Consider the following 17,942-nt stretch of genomic DNA (forward strand, 5'->3'; position numbering starts at 1 on the left):
AATGCCCAAAAGTAATGCTGAAAACATTACAATTACTCCACAAAAGTAATAAAATTACTCCTAGTTCTATTACAACCAAAATGTAAAGGAATTATCCACTCGTTCCTCAAAAAAGTAATGAATTACAAGTAATTTGTTACTTGTGACGAATTACTTCCAAGCTCTGCATAGGAATAGGAGGTTATTGTGTAAAGAAAGACAATCAAGAGAAAGCAAAAATGTGCCCTTGTCATCTGGTAGTATATTATTGTGTGGGAAGAGCAAGAACGTGCTTTTTCAACCAAAGTCCCCATCCCCTTGCCACAGTTTAACATAACTCTGCTACCTCTCTCTCTTTTTCCCCTCACCCCTTCATCATGTAGCATTCTTTAAAGTCCTTGTGCTGGAATTGATTAGGATAGTTCCCGTGCTGAAATAATCAATATTTTCCCTATGAGTCCGGCCATCACAACGAGTAAAACATTGAGGGTTTTAGCTCCACCTATCGTGCGAAGGTAAGAATGTCTTTGAAGTCAAGACTAGGGGCGTCAGGCCCCTCCCACTCTCCAGTTCATTCTTGCCTTCGTACGAACAAGATTGGAATTATAGCATAGCATTGAGCTAAGTCTCTCATATTTGTTTGTGTATTTGTCTTCAAATCCTTCCTTTTTTCTTTTTTGTGTGTAGCTCACTGAGGGTCCCCACAGAGACCGCGGCTGCGGCTCTCTTCGCTATTTTCCCAACCCTGAGCTATTCATTTCATTTTACTTTCCTTCCTTGACTGGGGGCTCCCTCTGAGACCGCGGCTGCGGTTCTCTTGTTTTTTGCCCGTTTTTGAGATCCCCCCCCCGGCTCTGTTGCATCCATTGTCTGGGGGCTCCCTCAGAGACCGCGGCTGCGGTTCTCTTGGTTTTTGATCGTTGTTGAGCTTCCCCCCCCGGCTCTGTTGCCGCGGCTGCGGCTCTTCCGATCTCAGCGGGAGCTTGCGGCTGCAGCTCCCGCCGTTCCCCCGTCACTCGATTTAGCCTGCCCGGGTCCGTTTTCTCCCCCTGTAACCTGTGGCTGCGGCTACTCCATTAGTTCCGTTACCTGAGTTTTACCTTTTACCTCAGCTCACCCTCGCTACGTGGCTTTAAATTCCCACTGCAAAGGGCTTTGCAGACGGCGACGGCGACGGCGGCTCTCTCTGTGGCAGCTGCCGCTTTTCCCTTACTGCACTGTTCCCTCCTGGGGGTTTTTTAGAGCCGCTAGTGCGGTTTTCGGCCCCGCAGTTCCTCCTGCGAGACTGCGCTGGGCAGCCCTTCCCCCAGTTCGCTTCCAGACGGCCGCCATTGCTTCTTCTCTCTCTCTCATTTTTTCCCGCTCTTTTTTTCCAGGCGCCATTTTTTGAATTCAAATTTCCCGCCTTTTTTGTTACCTTTATTAACCATCGGATACCTCCCTTGCAGGCTATCTATCCGTATGTGTGTTGTATACGTGCTGCAGACAGACTTACACAGGGCTGATTTTCACACAATTTTACTGTGGCTGTAATCCTAGTGGCTGGATTATATTATCAAGGCTGGAACTCCAATCCTAGTGGGCTGGATTATTTTATCAAGGCTGGAGCTTTAATCCTAGTGGCTGGATTGTATTCTCAAGGCTGGAGCTTTAATCCTAGTGGCTGGAGATTTACTCTTAGTGGCTGATTTGTACTAAATCTGATTTATATTGGTCCTGCCCCCTCTGAGGTCGTGAACCAAACCTGAAACCCAGCCTACAGCACCAATCTGAGTGTACCAACTCTAAAACAGCCTATATTACATTAATGCTGATACCTCAGTGCATTCTGCCCCCTCTGTGGCAGTGCACTTCGCCATCTGCCAGTGTATCCTACCCCCTCCGTGGTAGTACGCTGTGCCAGTTTGGGTCTTTACATTCTGCCCCCTCCGTGGCAGTGTACTGCACCCAAGTTAATATAAGATGGCAGAACAGCCAGGCATGTCGCCATCAACCCATATGGTGCCAGATCAGCCAGGCATGCCACAATCAGCCAAGCCACAACATCCTAACACGACTAAGACCAGACATACCAAAGCACTGGCTAAGACAAAACATCTTTCCAGCCATAGTAAACCAAAGCACCCACGTTATGTCTCTGTGCCAACCACCACCACAGCACAGGCACACATAAGCGATATTCTCCATTCCCCTGCTGCTGCCTCTGACGAGGAAGAGTTTGTTGGCTTTCCCCCGTGTTCGCCTAACGAACCTCCCTCCGTTTTACTGCCCCAAACATCTGTTCCAATAGTTCCTCAGGCACATACATCTGCCACATCCGGTCTGCATCTGTCTCCTGATTTCCTCTCCCAACTTCAAGCCATGCTGGCATTTTTCACCCAAACGCAGTCACTACCACAAGTTCCTGCCATACCTCCACTTAACATGGTCCAACGTGCGTGCCATGAAGCTCATTCTTCCGGTTCACCAGAGCCCTTTGATGTAGCCAGAGGCAGATGTACGGACGAAGTCTCGTATGCGGAGGAGTCAACCTTCACCGACCATGTTGAAGGAGACGACTGGAGCGACTATTCAGATCATGAGGAGGATACATCGTATCGCTTGTTTAATACCTCAGACTATCAGCCGCTAGCACGCAGGGTAGTTAATACCCTTGGTCTCCAGACTGCGCCTTCAACTTCGCCCGCCCCAGCTATCAAAGGGGCCAAGGTCCTCAAATCCCCTGCACCTACTGAACACTACATCCCGGTGCCGGACCTAATTACCAAATTAACCTCTGAAGAATGGGCCCATCCACTCAAAGCTCGACGCTTCAAGAACCTGGCTGACAGACTTTACGCCCTAGCCCCGGACTTTGCCACCAAGTTAGATGTCCCTGGCATAGATGAACCAATCGCTCGCCTCGTTTCACGATCGCTTTTGCCCAGGGAAGGGGAATCCCACCTAAAAGACACTACTGAGCGACAAATAGACTTCGCCCTCCGCAAGAATCACGAGGCCACTGCCCTAGCCATGCGTGCCTCCGCTTCAGCCTCCATCTTCTCCAGAGCATCTATGATGTGGCTGGATGACCTTCTAGAGGATGCTAACCCTGATCCTATCACCTTCAGACGAGCACTATTGAAATTACGTAAGACAGCAGCTTTTGTGGCCGATGCCACTTTGGATGCCACTCAATTAGGGTCACGAGCCATGACGGCTCAAATAGTCGCTCGTCGCACCCTCTGGCTTCGCCACTGGCAAGCTGATTCAGCGGCCAGATTGAATCTGTCCAGGGCTCCTTACTCCGGATCTCTACTCTTCGGCGAGGAAGGTCTAAAGGCAGTGCTGGTTGATCCAAAAGACGCCCACAAACCGGTTCTGGCCACAGTCAAGAACAGCGACCACAGGCCTTTCAGGCGATTCCCTTCCTTCCGTTCTAACCAGCCCTTTCGAGGAACGCGGCCAGGAGGACGAGGCCGCGACTTCAGACCCTATGACCCCAACGCATTCAGGGGCTCCTGGAACCGACGCTTCCAGGGCAGAGGTCAGTACCAAGGGCGCAGGGGCAACTCATCGTCCTCATATAAGGGAGGTCCTCGCCTACGCAAGTAGTCTTAACGCCCTCCCCATAGGTGGCAGATTACTTAATTTTGGAGGTCGATGGCTGCGCCTTACTAAGGTCTCCTGGATCAGGGACCTTTTCAGTTATGGTTATACCATAGAGTTCTGGGCAACCCCATCAGACAGATTCCACCCGTCTCCTTGCCCAAGGGCACCAGCCAGGCACAACATTATGCAGACAGCTATACACCACCTCTTGGACATAGCGGCGATAGAGCCAGTTCCCACAACTGAGAGGTCGGAAGGGGTGTACTCCCTCCTATTTGCTGTGCCAAAACGAGATTTATCATGGAGGGCGGTATTGGACCTCAAGTTTGTCAACCGTTTTGTAACATATCGCAGGTTCAAAATGGAATCACTCCACTCCATTACGGAGAGTCTGCATGAAGGAGACTTCCTGGCTTCTATCGACCTTAAGGAAGCGTATCTCTATGTGCCTATTTGCATAGCCCACAGAAAGTTTCTTCGGTTTGCTTTTGGCCACCAGCATTTTCAATATAGAGCGATGCCATTCGGCCTCTCCTCTGCTCCAAGAGTGTTTACCAAGGTGCTACTCATCCTAGTGGCTTACCTCCGGACCCAAGGGGTTCATATCTACCCATATCTGGATGATCTGTTAATACGGGCCAAGTCTGAGGAGCTGGCTCATCATCACTTAATGATCACCCTCAATGTTTTGCAGGCCTACGGCTGGCTTGTCAACTTCGACAAAAGCCATCTCCAACCAACCCAATGCCTACTACATCTAGGGGCAATGTTGGACACCCTGCAGGCAATGGCCTTCTTGGCTCCAGATCGCATCACTGCCATCACAAGCATCGCAAGGTCCCTGATGCAACAAACATCCGCAGACGTCATGCTGCTCGCCAGAGCGCTCGGGATGTTTATATCTACAATCCACATTGTGCCATGGGCTCAAGCCCACACTCGGCCCCTTCAGTGGATTCTGTTGCCTTTTCAAAAAGACATTGCCAGCTCCAACCATCGCAAAGTTCGCTTGAGCCCCGCACTGCGCCTCTCCTTCCGCTGGTGGACCAAGGTTCAACACCTCTCCAAGGGCACGTCGTTCAGAGAACCCCGCAGAACCGTTGTAACCACAGATGCCAGCCTCATAGGTTGGGGAGCCCACTGCAACTCCCAGTACGTTCAGGGGGTTTGGTCCAACACAGAGCAATCACAAAGCATCAACTGGCTGGAACTAAAGGCTGTCCACTTAGCTCTATGTCATTTTCAGTCTCTGTTCCCTTTGCATCATGTGCTCATTCGAACAGACAACACGTGTGTAAAATCACATTTGAACAGACAGGGGAGCACCAGGTCTCGTCCTCTGCAGGACTTAGCCTCCCTCATCTTTGTCTGGGCAGAACAACATCTACAATCCCTGAAAGCAGAGCACCTCAGAGGGATTTGGAATGTGACAGCAGACTGGCTCAGCAGACAACAGGTCTTTCCGGGAGAATGGAAACTTCATCCAGCCATTTTCCATTGTCTCCAGTGTCGGTTCGGTGCCCTATCAGTAGACCTGTTTGCCTCCAGTCGCAATTGCCAGCTTCCCAGGTACTTTGCCCGATACCTGGACTCAACAGCAGAAGCAGTGGATGCTCTGACAACTCCGTGGCCAGACGGTCCATTGTACGCCTTTCCTCCCATACCATTGCTAGCCAAAACCTTGTAGGAGGCGCGAACCGAAAGGTCACAGCTGGTTCTGATAGCACCATTCTGGCCACGCCGACTGTGGTTTTCAGATCTCCTGGCAATGTCAGTGATGGATCCTTGGACACTTCCAGTCAGGCCAGACCTCCTATCCCAGGGTCCAGTACTGCACCAGGATCCTACTTGGTTCAATCTAACAGCGTGGCGTTTGAACGGGGACATTTGAGGTCAGCTGGACTGTCTGACGCTGTGATTGATATTATTTTGGCCTCGAGAAGACCATCTACCACCCGTATTTATCAACATACCTGGGTGGCTTTCTCCAAGTGGTGTCAGTCCCACCACCATGATCCATCTCAGGCCACTGTGCATCAGGTGCTCCAATTTCTCCATAGCGGCTTTATGATGGGACTTCGACCCAACACTCTACGTCGACATGCGTCCACTCTGTCGTCCATTCTCTCAGTGTCCTCTCCTGGAGATCATATTTCCTCACATCCGTTCATCAAACGTTTTTTGAGGGGAGTCGCCCTACGTTCTCCGGCTGTTGTCCATCGGTTTCCCTCATGGAGTTTGCCGAAGGTTCTGCAGGCTTTGCAACGCCCTCCGTTTGAACCCATCAGGACTGTGCCTCTTCGTATACTGTCCTTCAAGGTCTTGTTCCTGATCGCAATCACATCTGCTAGACGAGTTTCGGAGTTGGGCGCATTGTCTTCCGCTCGCCATCTCTGCGTCTTCCATAAGGATTCTGTTGTACTGAAAACTGATCCTTCCTTCCGTTCCAAGGTTGATTCAGTGTTCCATTGCAACCAGGACATTGTTTTGCCTTCCTTTTGCCCGAATCCTACCCATCCTCTCGAGAAGGCTTGGCATTCGTTGGATGTCCGGAGGGCTCTCAAGACCTACCTGTCTAGGACCCAGGATATACGACGAACTGAGTCTCTGTTTGTATCCTTTCATCCAAGGTCTGTGGGGCATAAAGTTTCCAATCCTACCTTATCCCGTTGGTTAAGGGCATGTATTACTTTAGCATATGAGTCTCTGAAGCTGTCAGTTCCAGCTAGTATAACGGCTCATTCTACCAGGTCAGCTGCCACTTCGGCTGCTTTTGCCACTAATGCTCCTGTTGCCGATATTTGTAGGGCTGCAATCTGGTCTACCCCACACTCGTTTATAAGGCATTATAAAATTGATCGCTATGCCTCTGCTGACGCTTCTTTTGGCAGACGAGTATTGCAACAGGTTCTTAATGATGATTAATACGTGGGTGGTCCCTCCCTGTTTGGGCTGCTGGGGTACATCCCGTTGTGATGGCCGGACTCATAGGGAAAATGGACCATTGGTCTCACCTGAAGGGTGATTTTCCTATGAGGACGGACATCACGACCCTCCCAGTTGGAGGATGACTATATATTTTCTGATGTGTCCTATATTACTGTTATGCTATTATATTTAAATTTAAAAGTGAAGTCAAGACTTCTAGTTCTGTTGTACCGCTATGTTGGAGTCATGTTACTATGCATGGTACTATTGTGTTATTTTCCTGCTGCCAGGCCTGTTGGCCTTGTTCTTGTATTTTAGATATCTCTCCTTAGACTCGCTGCGAATGAACTGGAGAGTGGGAGGGGCCTGACGCCCCTAGTCTTGACTTCAAAGACATTCTTGCCTTCGCACGATAGGTGGAGCTAAAACCCTCAATGTTTTACTCGTTGTGATGTCCGTCCTCATAGGAAAATCACCCTTCAGGTGAGACCAATGGTCCAATTTCCAGTGTTTTTATCTTTACTAGTTTAGAACAACCCCAGGCAATTCTTATTCAGCCTTGTCACATTCCAAAGCAGACATTTACAGTTTTTCAATTTAAAGCTGATACTTGGGAATTTTGTCTTGAGTTGGATAGTAGGGAAAGGAAGAGTTTTACTTAACAATTTATTTTACCTCACTGTTATTGCCTAAAAACAAATAGCCCTGCCTGGGCTAAATGGGTGACATAACAAGCTTGATTTTTCATATTATTTGCCTTGTAAATTCAGAATCAGAATGTTCACAGCTCCTTAAATTAGAATGTGTTTCCAGACAGTGCCCAACTAGGCCCTGAGCTTTTTATTGCTGAAATCTCACCTTAAAGTGAACAAAGGCAGCACAGAGAGAGCATTGTATAACAGAATTCTTTGAATTCATACATAGCATGTGGTTATAAAAGACATTCAGGTTTTGAGAATTAAGACACAGTACATGAAAGGAAGTTGCTCCCTTCCAGATGCTATGGTGGAGCTTTCATGCAAGCTCTTGTTTCATTTTTGTATACTGTTTTACTTCCAAGTAAGACTGTTCTGCCAAGAAGTGTGTCTCAATCAAGTGTGAGACCAGACTAGGACATATTGTTGTTCTAATATTGTCTTTTCTCTCCTTGCTTTCTTTTTTCTTCCTGGATTGCTATATTTAGAGAAGAAGCCCAGAGTTATACTACCACCGTAAGTGTGTACTTGCAGATATTTAATATGCCAGTTTTTATAAGTAATTCTTGTACAAATTGGAGATGGCTTCATTCAGATGTGCAGTGATTTTCGCATTTAGCTGGCTATCATGTCTCCCCTAGTGGTGAAATATGAAGATATCCTTTGAACACCACTGGGAAGTTCTGCCAATTGAATGCAGAAGTGCACGCTCAACTGGTTGTATTTCTTCAGAATTTTTCATTGGGAAACTATGGCCCTCCAGTCATTGTTGAACTCAACTCCCATCAGCCCCAGAGGTCAGCGGTGTTGAGAGATGTAGTCCAGCAACATCTGGAGGTCCAAAGACACTTTTAGGCTGCATTCAGACAGCACTTTAATCTGTTCTCCTGTTTCTTTATCTTTTTACTTTTGTGTTTTATGTGATCTTTCACACAATATAAAAGCCACTTCTGGAAACTTAGTGGAATCAAGTGGAAATTTCGTGTTCATTTCCATGTTCATTGCTTCCAGAAAATATCTGTCTGCAACTCCGCTAACCTGGAAAATTGTGGGAGTTAGGTGTTCTATTTTTCCCATGGTTTTCTTGGGATCACATCACCACCAGTCACGTAATGAAATTTGGGGCAGTATTCCAGCATACAGAAGCTCACATGTGCATAAAAGATGGAGGTGGGGGCTGCCCTGGGTTCCTACTAGGAGAAAGGGCAGGATATAAATTGAATAAACAAACAAACAATGTCTGAAGGCATCTGCTGTTGTGGTGTCACACTATGTCCACTGGTGTAAATGAAATTTAGTGTGACATGGTGGTATATTGATGAAAAAAACACAGTTCCATAATGCAACAGGTACTGTAGCATGAAAGGAACATTAGAAATTGGGACAGAAGCACTGGCATTATAATCAGGAAAAATAATGCAATAAACCCCACATCTGAATGTAGTCTTATAATGCCATGCACTTAGCAAGGTACAGTTTCACAGTCCATGTCCAGAGTGCATAGAATGAAGAAAAGTGAGAAAAGAAGCTGTGATGAGGGGGGACAGTTTTGGATTAAGTAGTCACATACAGTGTTAAATATTTATTTATTTATTAGTTGCTTGACACCTGAAGATTCCCAAGCAACTTGCGCAATGTTAAAACAAAAACAAAACAGTATAAAACATAACAATGAACAACAACAAAATAATAGCAATAGCACCCTCACAGGAAGGTTTGGCAGCATATTAAAACAAAACATCATCTCAGTCTATCAAATGCCTGAGAAAAAAGGTACAACTTTACCTGGTGCCAAAAAGATGACAATGAAGGTGCCAGGCGGACCTTACTGGGGAGCATATTACATAGATGGGGAGTGTACAGTGGCCCATGACAACATCTGTGGGAAAAGTAGACTTTGAGAAGTGATTGAATAGGGGAGAGGGAGATGGGCTGAATAACATAAAAGGGAGGATATTCCAGATGTACTGAAGCATGGAAGAAGGTAGGAAGGACTATGCAGGGCAAGGGAGAAAAGGTGGCACAGAGCAGTGAGAGTTAGAATGACAATGCCATCCAAGCATATAAAGATGTGAGTAATAGGGCTAGGGAATGAGTCACATAGATTAAGAGAGACAACCTTTGACAAAGAGCAAGTCAGTAACAGCTTAAGAGTGGGGGCAGTAAACCAGTGGCCCTTCAGATGTTGTTGAATTCCCATCATCCCCAGCCAACATGGCCAATGGTCAGGAATAAGGAGAAATATTTTAAGATGTTGAAAAGTGCTTTTCGTGTTTTTGTCTGCTGTCCTGGGCTCCATCTGGGTAGAAGGGTGGGATATAAATTTAATAAATAAATAAATAGTAGTCCAGCAATATGAAGAGCCACAGGTTCCCCAGCTCTGAAATGGAGATTAAATGAGTTATTGTGGCATGAGGTTTGACATGGTAAAGGAAATGTATCTGTTACTTACAAAGAAGATATCACAGTAAATCAGCTATTTTGTAAGATAGGGATGTCAAACTTAAAGACTAAGGACCTAATCAAGTCTTTTAGGGATGTCCAATCCAGCCCACACCATCTCTGTCATAAGTCACCCAAACTGATCCATCCACATCTCTATGGAGCTAAGGCTTTTAGTAGACCAAAAAAAATTCAACTCTGTCTTGATTATTGTATTCATGCTGTAAACGTTAATATACTGTTGAGATGGAATTGATGGTTTGGTGTTGAAATAGGTGGAACACACATTTTGTAACAGGGAAACATTTGGAGGTGCCTTTGGACATCTGCTGGAAGGTGAAATTGGCCCTTCTACCCTTTTGAGTTTGACACCCTGGCTCTAAGGTGTCACTACGCTTATGCTTTTCCCAGTTGGTGTTCTGATAACCTTGTTTTGAGTTATATTTTCTTGTGAACAGTTCTTTCCAACAGCATCACCACTTTCATGAACGTTTACCTCTGAACTTTATATGTTTTATTTCTCTTTCCCCAAAGGATGACTGCTCCTAAAATCCCAGAGGGGGAGAAAGTAGACTTTGATGTAAGTATTGCTCGTTCCTTTCAACACAGCTCTTGTCCTACTTCTGGCCCCTGTAAACCTTTATTATACTTTAGCCAAGAGGGTTAAGAAAAAATAGGCCCTCCATCTCAACCATGAAGACATTTCTTAGTACATTCCTAATCATGAGAGGAAATGAGTATTTGGGGTTTTAATTTATGGGGATATGGAAGGATTCTTGAGTGGAAGAATCCAAATAGTCCTATTGTTACTGTTGTCATCATAGCCACCATCACATCTTCTTTTTCTTTCTCCAGGACATCCAAAAGAAGAGGCAGAACAAAGACCTGGTTGAGCTTCAAGCCTTGATTGATAATCACTTTGAAGCTCGGAAGAAGGAAGAGGAAGAACTGCTAGGCCTTAAAGAAAGAATCGTACGTCTCCACAATCATGTCTTCACCAAGAAGACAATGTATTGCTGCTTAAGAGTCTCACAACTTAGTTTTAATGGACACAAAATATTCAATGGTTATATCCAACTAAGTCATGCTAAGCGAAGACCCACTGGACTCAATGGACATGACTAACTTAAGTCCTTTGATTTCAGTGAGTTTACTCTGGGTACAACCCAATGAACCACCCCCACGCTCTAACAAAAAGTGTGTGAGGAGTGAATTCTTAAAAGCTATTCACATCTTTGGTTGTGGGCACACTAGTTGCCTGCTGCAAAGTGCTTCCATTGGCCACACCCGGAGGGGCAATGGGCTTATCTACCGACCAGTTGCGAACTGAAGCTGAATTTTTTAAAAATGCACTCAAGCTGATCTCACCAGACTTCACTGTAAAAAGGGGCAGAGCTTGACTAGCATCATTTGCCCCCATTTTCAGAAAAGAGATGTGGAGATGCCCTGGAACTGGCAGAACAGCAAGTGTATCTCTACACTTTATCCAAGCTAGTGGCTTTTTTGTTAGGCTGGAAGGAATACCACACAACTGGACTTCTAATGAAGTTATTGTTGTGTTGAGTAAGGGAAAATTTGATCCTTGTACTATTTTTTCATCTGAAAAAGGGCCTAAAGCCTAGAATGCAAATGGGTGTTGTCGTCTCAACTGTCCTCAGAGGCAGAGGTACTGTTTTACCATTTTATCAGCTTAAGTGCAAGTGTTTTGGGATGAATACAGACAAAAGTTTTACCACACACATGTGGGTAATGCAGACCCCAGGTGGAGAGATCTTATATAGGGATACACTGACCATTTGTATGGGATCACATATGGACTGATTTGGACTGTTTCAGTCTCAGGGAAATGTCTTCTTTCAAATGATGGATGAGGCAGACGTTAGGTCAACTGCATGACCAGAGTCATAATGAAACTTCTAATTGCCTCTTCTTTTACATGCAATGAACAGGAGAAGCGTAGAGCGGAAAGGGCTGACCAGCAAAGAATCCGGGCTGACAAGGAAAAGGAGCGCCAGTCCAGGCTTGCTGTGAGTCTGCCCGTATTTTGTTCTCCTTGATACTTCCTTGTGTTGTAAAAACAGGTTTATCAATTAATTAAGAGCCTTCTGCAGGCAGAATTCTTCTAATGCTGTTTACTCCATCCTACAGTCTACTCTTTGCTCCATCCTACAGTTTACCATGGCTGTGCTAGCTAGGGCTGATGGGGAGCTGCAGCCCAAAACATCTGGGGGCACCAGTCTGGGGAATGATGGTCTAACCAAAAAGAGTTGACAAGTCTCAGACTGTGTGTTCTACACTTGTGATTCCCATGTCTGATGCTGGCTATTGTACTTTCATAGGAGGAGAAGGCAAGAAGAGAGGAGGAAGATGCCAAGAGAAGGGCTGAAGATGACCTGAAGAAGAAGAAGGCTCTGACCTCCATGGGTGCCAATTACAGCAGCTATTTGGCTAAGGTAAATCTAATGCTTGGCTGAGGAAATGGAAATGTAGTAACTGGCACGCAACTGTGGCATTGCTTATTTGAAAATTCACCTAGTTAGAATTCCCTAAAATCTCATAAATGGTCTCATCAGCTGCTAGGAATTCTCTCGTTCCACATTGGTAAGAGCTCAAAAGACCTTTAGCGTTCAAGAGAAGTCAAGGAAGCTTCAGTTTCCATGCATAGCCATTAGGGCTTTGGTTTTCTTCTATAGAGATACTAGCAACTTTTTTTCATGGCAGCCCTGCAGGGCTCTGGGACCCCAGCATTTGCCCCACCATGTTGGGTGCTGATGCTGGGTCTGAAGTCAGTAGTGAAGACCAAAGAGCAAATCAGAACTGAAGGGCAAACCAAGAGACAGGATTTCGAAGCAAGCAAGAACTCAGGACTGAAGGGCAAGTCATGAGCAAAGGGCAGATCAGGAGGCAGGATCAGGCAGCATGTCTGGACCAAAAGATACAGGAGCTTATCAGAGTTTAGGAAGACTTTGTTCCTTGAGTAAGGCTTGACTGAAAAAAGAAGCTCTATTATCCCTCCTGTCCAGAAGTGGGTGGGCTCAGTCCAGGGTCTGAGAATGGTAAGCAAGCTATATGCCTCTAACTGGGAACCTTAAGGTCTCTTTGTGGCTGCTTCATGTGGTGAGCCGCTGATGAAAATTGTCCCCTCCTTGGTCATCAGATTGATCATTTGATGAATGGGAGGGGCAAGAACCCTTCTCCTCAGCTGATCTGGATGGACCAGCTGAAGGGGGTGGGCTGTGTGTGCATGCAAGAGGATGAGACTGCCATACTCACGAGCTGGCATGTGGCCCCTAGAGGGAGGTGGGCTAAGGGTGAATGTGGCCCTTGAGCAAAAGCAAGTTAGCCATTCGTGCCTTAGGGGAACTTGCCTCATGAGTTGAGAATGATTGCTCTGGAGCACACCCAGTTCCCACTTTCTCCTCTGCTGGGCAGCTATGCTTCCTTCAGTAGGTTTGAATTCCTACATAGATGCACCCCTGTGATATTCTGAAAACTTTTTTCACAGGCTGATCAAAAAAGAGGAAAGAAACAAACTGCAAGGGAATTGAAGAAGAAGGTCCTGGCAGAAAGGCGCAAACCCCTAAACATTGACCACCTTAGTGAAGACAAACTGAGGTAAAATGCTTTCTGGTATCAGATAGCTTGGGGTTGTATGGAATGGAAAGAGTCGAGTTTATTTATTTATTCATTAAATTTCTATTCCGCCCTTCCTCCCAAAGGAGCGCAGGACAGCAAACAACAAAGTAGTAAAACAAGACAAATAAAATAAAAACATATTCAAAACATTTGAAAACATTAAGAACATCTAGAAATAATCACAGGTAATCATTTGAGTGTTGCCAGGAACAGTATCTTTCAGTCATCAAATGCCTGAGTGAACAGGACTGTTTTTAAATTCCTCATGAATGTAAGTAATGGGAAAGACAGACACATCAAGGAGGGCATTCCACAAAAGCTCTGTTATAGGTCAGCACCAACCAGGTTTGTTTGAGTGTTTCTGTTGGCTGAAGTGGCTTCATGGTGGGATTATTGGAAGGCCTTATTTAGAGAAGATAACATTCTGCTATTAATTAGGATGCAGATAATTTTTTCTCTCCCTCTCGTAATACTAGAATCCAGTGTCATCCAATGAAGCTGAATGGTGGGAGATAGACAAAATTAAGTGTTTCTTCACACACCACACAGTTAACCTATGGAATCTGCTACCACAGGATGTAGTGATTACTACCAACTTAGACGGCTTTAAAAAGGGATTGGACAAATTCATGAAAGATAGGGCTGTCTATGGCTACTGGTCACGATGGCTATACATGCCCTCCAATATCAGAGACGGCAGACCAGTTGCCGATGAACAATGTGAGAAGGCAATTGCCCTTTTGTCCCGCTTGTGGGCTTCCAAGAACCATTTGATTGGCCACTGTCAGAAACAAGATGCTTAATGTTCTCCAATAGAAGTCAAAGTTGCGAAGTTCTCCTACAGAAGCCAAAGTCATCTGGGCTAGATTGCATTCCTAGAGTGAATGTAAGTTCACCCATGACAGATACATTCTAGCTACAACAATGTAGTGATTAATGGTGTTTAATTACATGTTTGTTCACTAGCCCAAGGATTAGGTTTAGATTTTCACAGTGTCCTTCCTGGCTGCCCCTCTTTAATTCACCTGAGTTTGTTAGGGAATTGGAAGTTTAAATAATAAAAAAACAGGGTATAAAGAGCTGATAGACCATGCAAGGTATGCCATTTGATTTCAGTGGAACTTATGTCTAAGTATGCATGCTTAGGATCATAGTGTGAGGCTGTTTTTACACCATGAATACCTATTAATCTGTGTGAGTCACTTGTCGATGCAGGCTGGATCACAAGCGAGACAACTAAATCAAATAGATAATGAAAGTTTTAGATTTGATTTACAGATACAGAAAATGAAAAAAGGTCACTTGTGAAAATGGCCTGAATATTTTTCAGGAACAAAAAAGAATTGCCGGCAAAATCTAGCGTAATCAAACAGTGATGAAGTTTGGATTAGGGAAGCCACAAGTATGGTACAATCCTCCCTTTGATATCAACACCAAACTGCCAATATTTGCAATGCTCTCAAGCATATCATTGTTGTCCTAGCTATATAATGATATTAGTTTATATGAACTATTATTGGTTAACAACATCTCAAAGATCCCATATTTGTATAAATGTGGCGGCTCCCTACTGCATCCCCCACCAGCTTGGGACCCTCCAGATGGTTTGAACTACAATTCCCATCAGCCCCAGCCAGCATACTGTATGAAACTTTGCCTTATGGCTACTAGTGCTTTAGGGCCTACAGAAGATGTGATATGTGAACTTCAACTGTTATCCCCTTTCTGCTTCTTCACCAATACACAGGGATAAAGCCAAGGAGTTGTGGGACTGGTTATATCAACTGGAAACAGAGAAGTATGAGTTTTTAGAGAAGATGAAGAGAGAAAAATATGATGTGAGTAACAAATGAGATGGTTATCATTCTGCTTATGTCCAAACCTAAAGTGGAAATTGGTTGTGATACTCTTGGAAGAAGCACATTCTGAGGACCATAAAATCCCACATATCACTCTGAATGCTTGTCAGTGGGATTTACATTTCATTTGACTTTGAAAGTATTCATTCAGAGTAGTTTTTGGCTTTCCAGCAAGGGAAAAGAAGTTATTTCTTCATGATACTCCTGAAAAGAGAGAATGAACAGGATTTTAGTCAGATCTATGAATTTGCCTGTCTCCATCGTAAAGTGCCTTTAAAAATGCCTAATTTCATGGTTTTATTTTCCATCACAGAAACCAAGAAAGGGAGCCACGTATCCCTATAGGTCTGTCAGCACTGTTCAGCACGGGACAGAAATATCTAGGAGTCTTCTCATGTTGAACCCTATTCCGTTGTCACCTGCTCCTATTACCCATGGGTGGTCATGTTCTCTCCCTCACCTGTATTCATATAGGCAGAGAAACCAGCACTGTCTCTTCTTTTGTCTTGCTAACTCTACATGATATCTGCCTTGATTTTTAAAAAAAGGGGCGTGTGGATGATCACATTGAGCAGGAAAAAAAATCCAAATTTCTGTACAAACTGTGAGCATGACCTGTGAAAAAAAGAGAAATCACCCTGTACATGTGTAGAATCAAAGAATATGCAGTCCAGTCACACTTTATCTGGCCTATGTACACTGGACTATACATGTACAGATTGGTACTCTCCTTATGCCCAGTGCATGTAAGTGAGTTGAGCCTGAAAACAGAGGACAGCTGGGGGTGAGGGAAGAGAGGAGCTGGACAGATTTGCAAACTATGTTCTACAATACTTAAATTCTGTTCTTTGAAGGTATATAAGAATAGACCATTTGTTAATGAACTCCCTCTGCTAGAACGTTAATGTGATTGTTTGAATTTTCCTCACAAGATGTGATAGATCAGGGACCAAAGAGACTTAAGTGTTTTGGACCATTTACCTCTTTCTGAGTACATATGGCAAACATCTGGATTTGAGAAGTACCCCAAAGCCAATGTAATTATCTTGATCTCTCTTAGATTTTATCACTACGTTGCAGGGTGGAGGCACTGTCCAAGTTGTAAGTACAAAGAGTTTGCCCAAATGACAAAAGCAGCATAAAAGGCTGTTTGCATGCATGAGCCTTCTGCATGCTGAGAGTTTGGGTGCTCCAGTTTCACAGAGAAAGACAGCAGGCTGGCACTCAGGTCTTGGCACAGAGAGGAAGAGGTTGAGCCTTGGATGTGGTGCTGTTCTTTTTTCTCATTCACTCAGAGCAAGTTAAGCAACTGAATAGGGGTGCAGTGTCACTCACTGTATAGTATACTTGCTATGCCTCTGGATCTTTGAGCCTCTGGATTCAGGCATCCTGAAGGTTACCTGGATAATGGCAACAAAATAGAGGGACTGGAATGAAGGCAGGATCAGCAGAGAAGTCTTGAGCCTGGCGGTTGTCTTGGGTACCTGCTTTACAGAGTTAGAACATTGCTACAGAAACACAGTATCTGTGAGAAAAATAATAAATATAATAATAAATAATAAATTTTATTTTTCAGCCGCCTATCTGTCCGGGTTAGGGACACTCTAGGCGACGAACAACAAGAATAAAAACAATACATATACATCAACATAATCAAATTTTAAGCTAAAAAACCATTCATTAATTCAATTGTAACATAAGTTAATCTGTCCCAATCTTGTAGGCCTGCCTGAACAGCCAGGTCTTCAAGGCTCGGCGATAGCTAGACAGGGAGGGAGCATGTCTGAGATCGAAAGGGAGAGAGTTCCAGAGGGTGGGGGCCACAACAGAGAATGCCCTCTCTCTGGTCCGTACCAGCCTAGCTGTTCTCACCGGTGGGACCGAGAGAAGGTCTTGCGAGGCTGATCTCGTCAGGCGGCACAATCGGTGATTCTGGAGGCGTTCCTTCAGATATACTGGGCCGAAACCGTATAGGGTTTTAAAGGTCAACACCAACACCTTGAATTGGGCCCGGTAGACAACTGGTAACCGGTGAAGATCTAATAACACTGGGGTGATTAGATCCCAGCGACGGCTATGCGTAATCAAGCATGCCGCCGCGTTCTGTACCAGCTTCTTTCAGTAGAATTCTTTCTACAGGATCAGGGCTGCAGCCTTCAAATTTATCCATGGGGCATATTCCACGTTTCTGAAAATGCGAGACTCGTGAGCAGCAGTGACCAGTTCAGAAGACGCTTTTAAGTTTGCCCATATCATGGTCTTACTAAGAGTCCAGAATGGTAACTGGATGTGAAGTCAGAAAGACAAGGTTAATGTAGGGCTCTGCATGTGAACTTCCCAGATGCATCCATCTGGCTCCTGCTGGAAACACTGTCGAATTGGATGGACCTTGGGTTTGATCCAGCAAACCAATTCTTACAGCGTTTTAATGTTTGTGTTAGAAATATAAATGGGGGAATTGCTTTTAACATGAGAACCGGGGTGGGACAGGGGAAGATGGGAATAGCATAGAAGGGAAACGAGCAAGGCAACAGGACAAAGTTCTTAAAAAGAAAAGACATGATGAGCAAGAAGGAAGGACTGAAAGAAAGCATTGTTATTAGAGTGACAGCAACCAACATCCAGCTCTTCCTTGCCACTCTTTGTTGCCCAGGTGAGTGAGCACCAGGCCTGTTGTCTTCAACTAATTGCAGGTTTAGCAATGAATGTAAGTCCCAAGCACTGAGGCTAGGCCAGCGTTTCCCAACTAGTGGGCACCAGATGTTGTTGGACCACAATGTCCATCTTTCCTGACTATTGGCAATGCTGGCTG

The 17,942-nt window shown here is 45.0% G+C and overlaps 1 protein-coding gene across 7 annotated transcripts in view; it reads left to right on the forward strand.

Moving 5' to 3' along the window:
* TNNT3 (troponin T3, fast skeletal type) overlaps positions 1 to 17,942 on the forward strand; it is a 60,965-nt gene that overhangs the window by 35,580 nt on the left and 7,443 nt on the right. For 6 of the 7 annotated variants that reach the window (XM_061610152.1, XM_061610150.1, XM_061610155.1 and 3 more), the window contains 8 exons: positions 7,682 to 7,709; positions 10,170 to 10,215; positions 10,491 to 10,607; positions 11,585 to 11,662; positions 11,975 to 12,088; positions 13,141 to 13,250; positions 15,019 to 15,109; positions 16,191 to 16,231. In XM_061610152.1, the coding sequence (XP_061466136.1) occupies positions 7,682 to 7,709; positions 10,170 to 10,215; positions 10,491 to 10,607; positions 11,585 to 11,662; positions 11,975 to 12,088; positions 13,141 to 13,250; positions 15,019 to 15,109; positions 16,191 to 16,231 (625 nt within the window). The remainder of the gene's footprint in view (positions 1 to 7,681; positions 7,710 to 10,169; positions 10,216 to 10,490; positions 10,608 to 11,584; positions 11,663 to 11,974; positions 12,089 to 13,140; positions 13,251 to 15,018; positions 15,110 to 16,190; positions 16,232 to 17,942) is intronic. The other variant, XM_061610154.1, reaches the window with a different exon arrangement.

The sequence above is a fragment of the Rhineura floridana genome, chromosome 2, assembly GCF_030035675.1.
Source record: "Rhineura floridana isolate rRhiFlo1 chromosome 2, rRhiFlo1.hap2, whole genome shotgun sequence".
Lineage (NCBI taxonomy): Eukaryota > Metazoa > Chordata > Lepidosauria > Squamata > Rhineuridae > Rhineura > Rhineura floridana.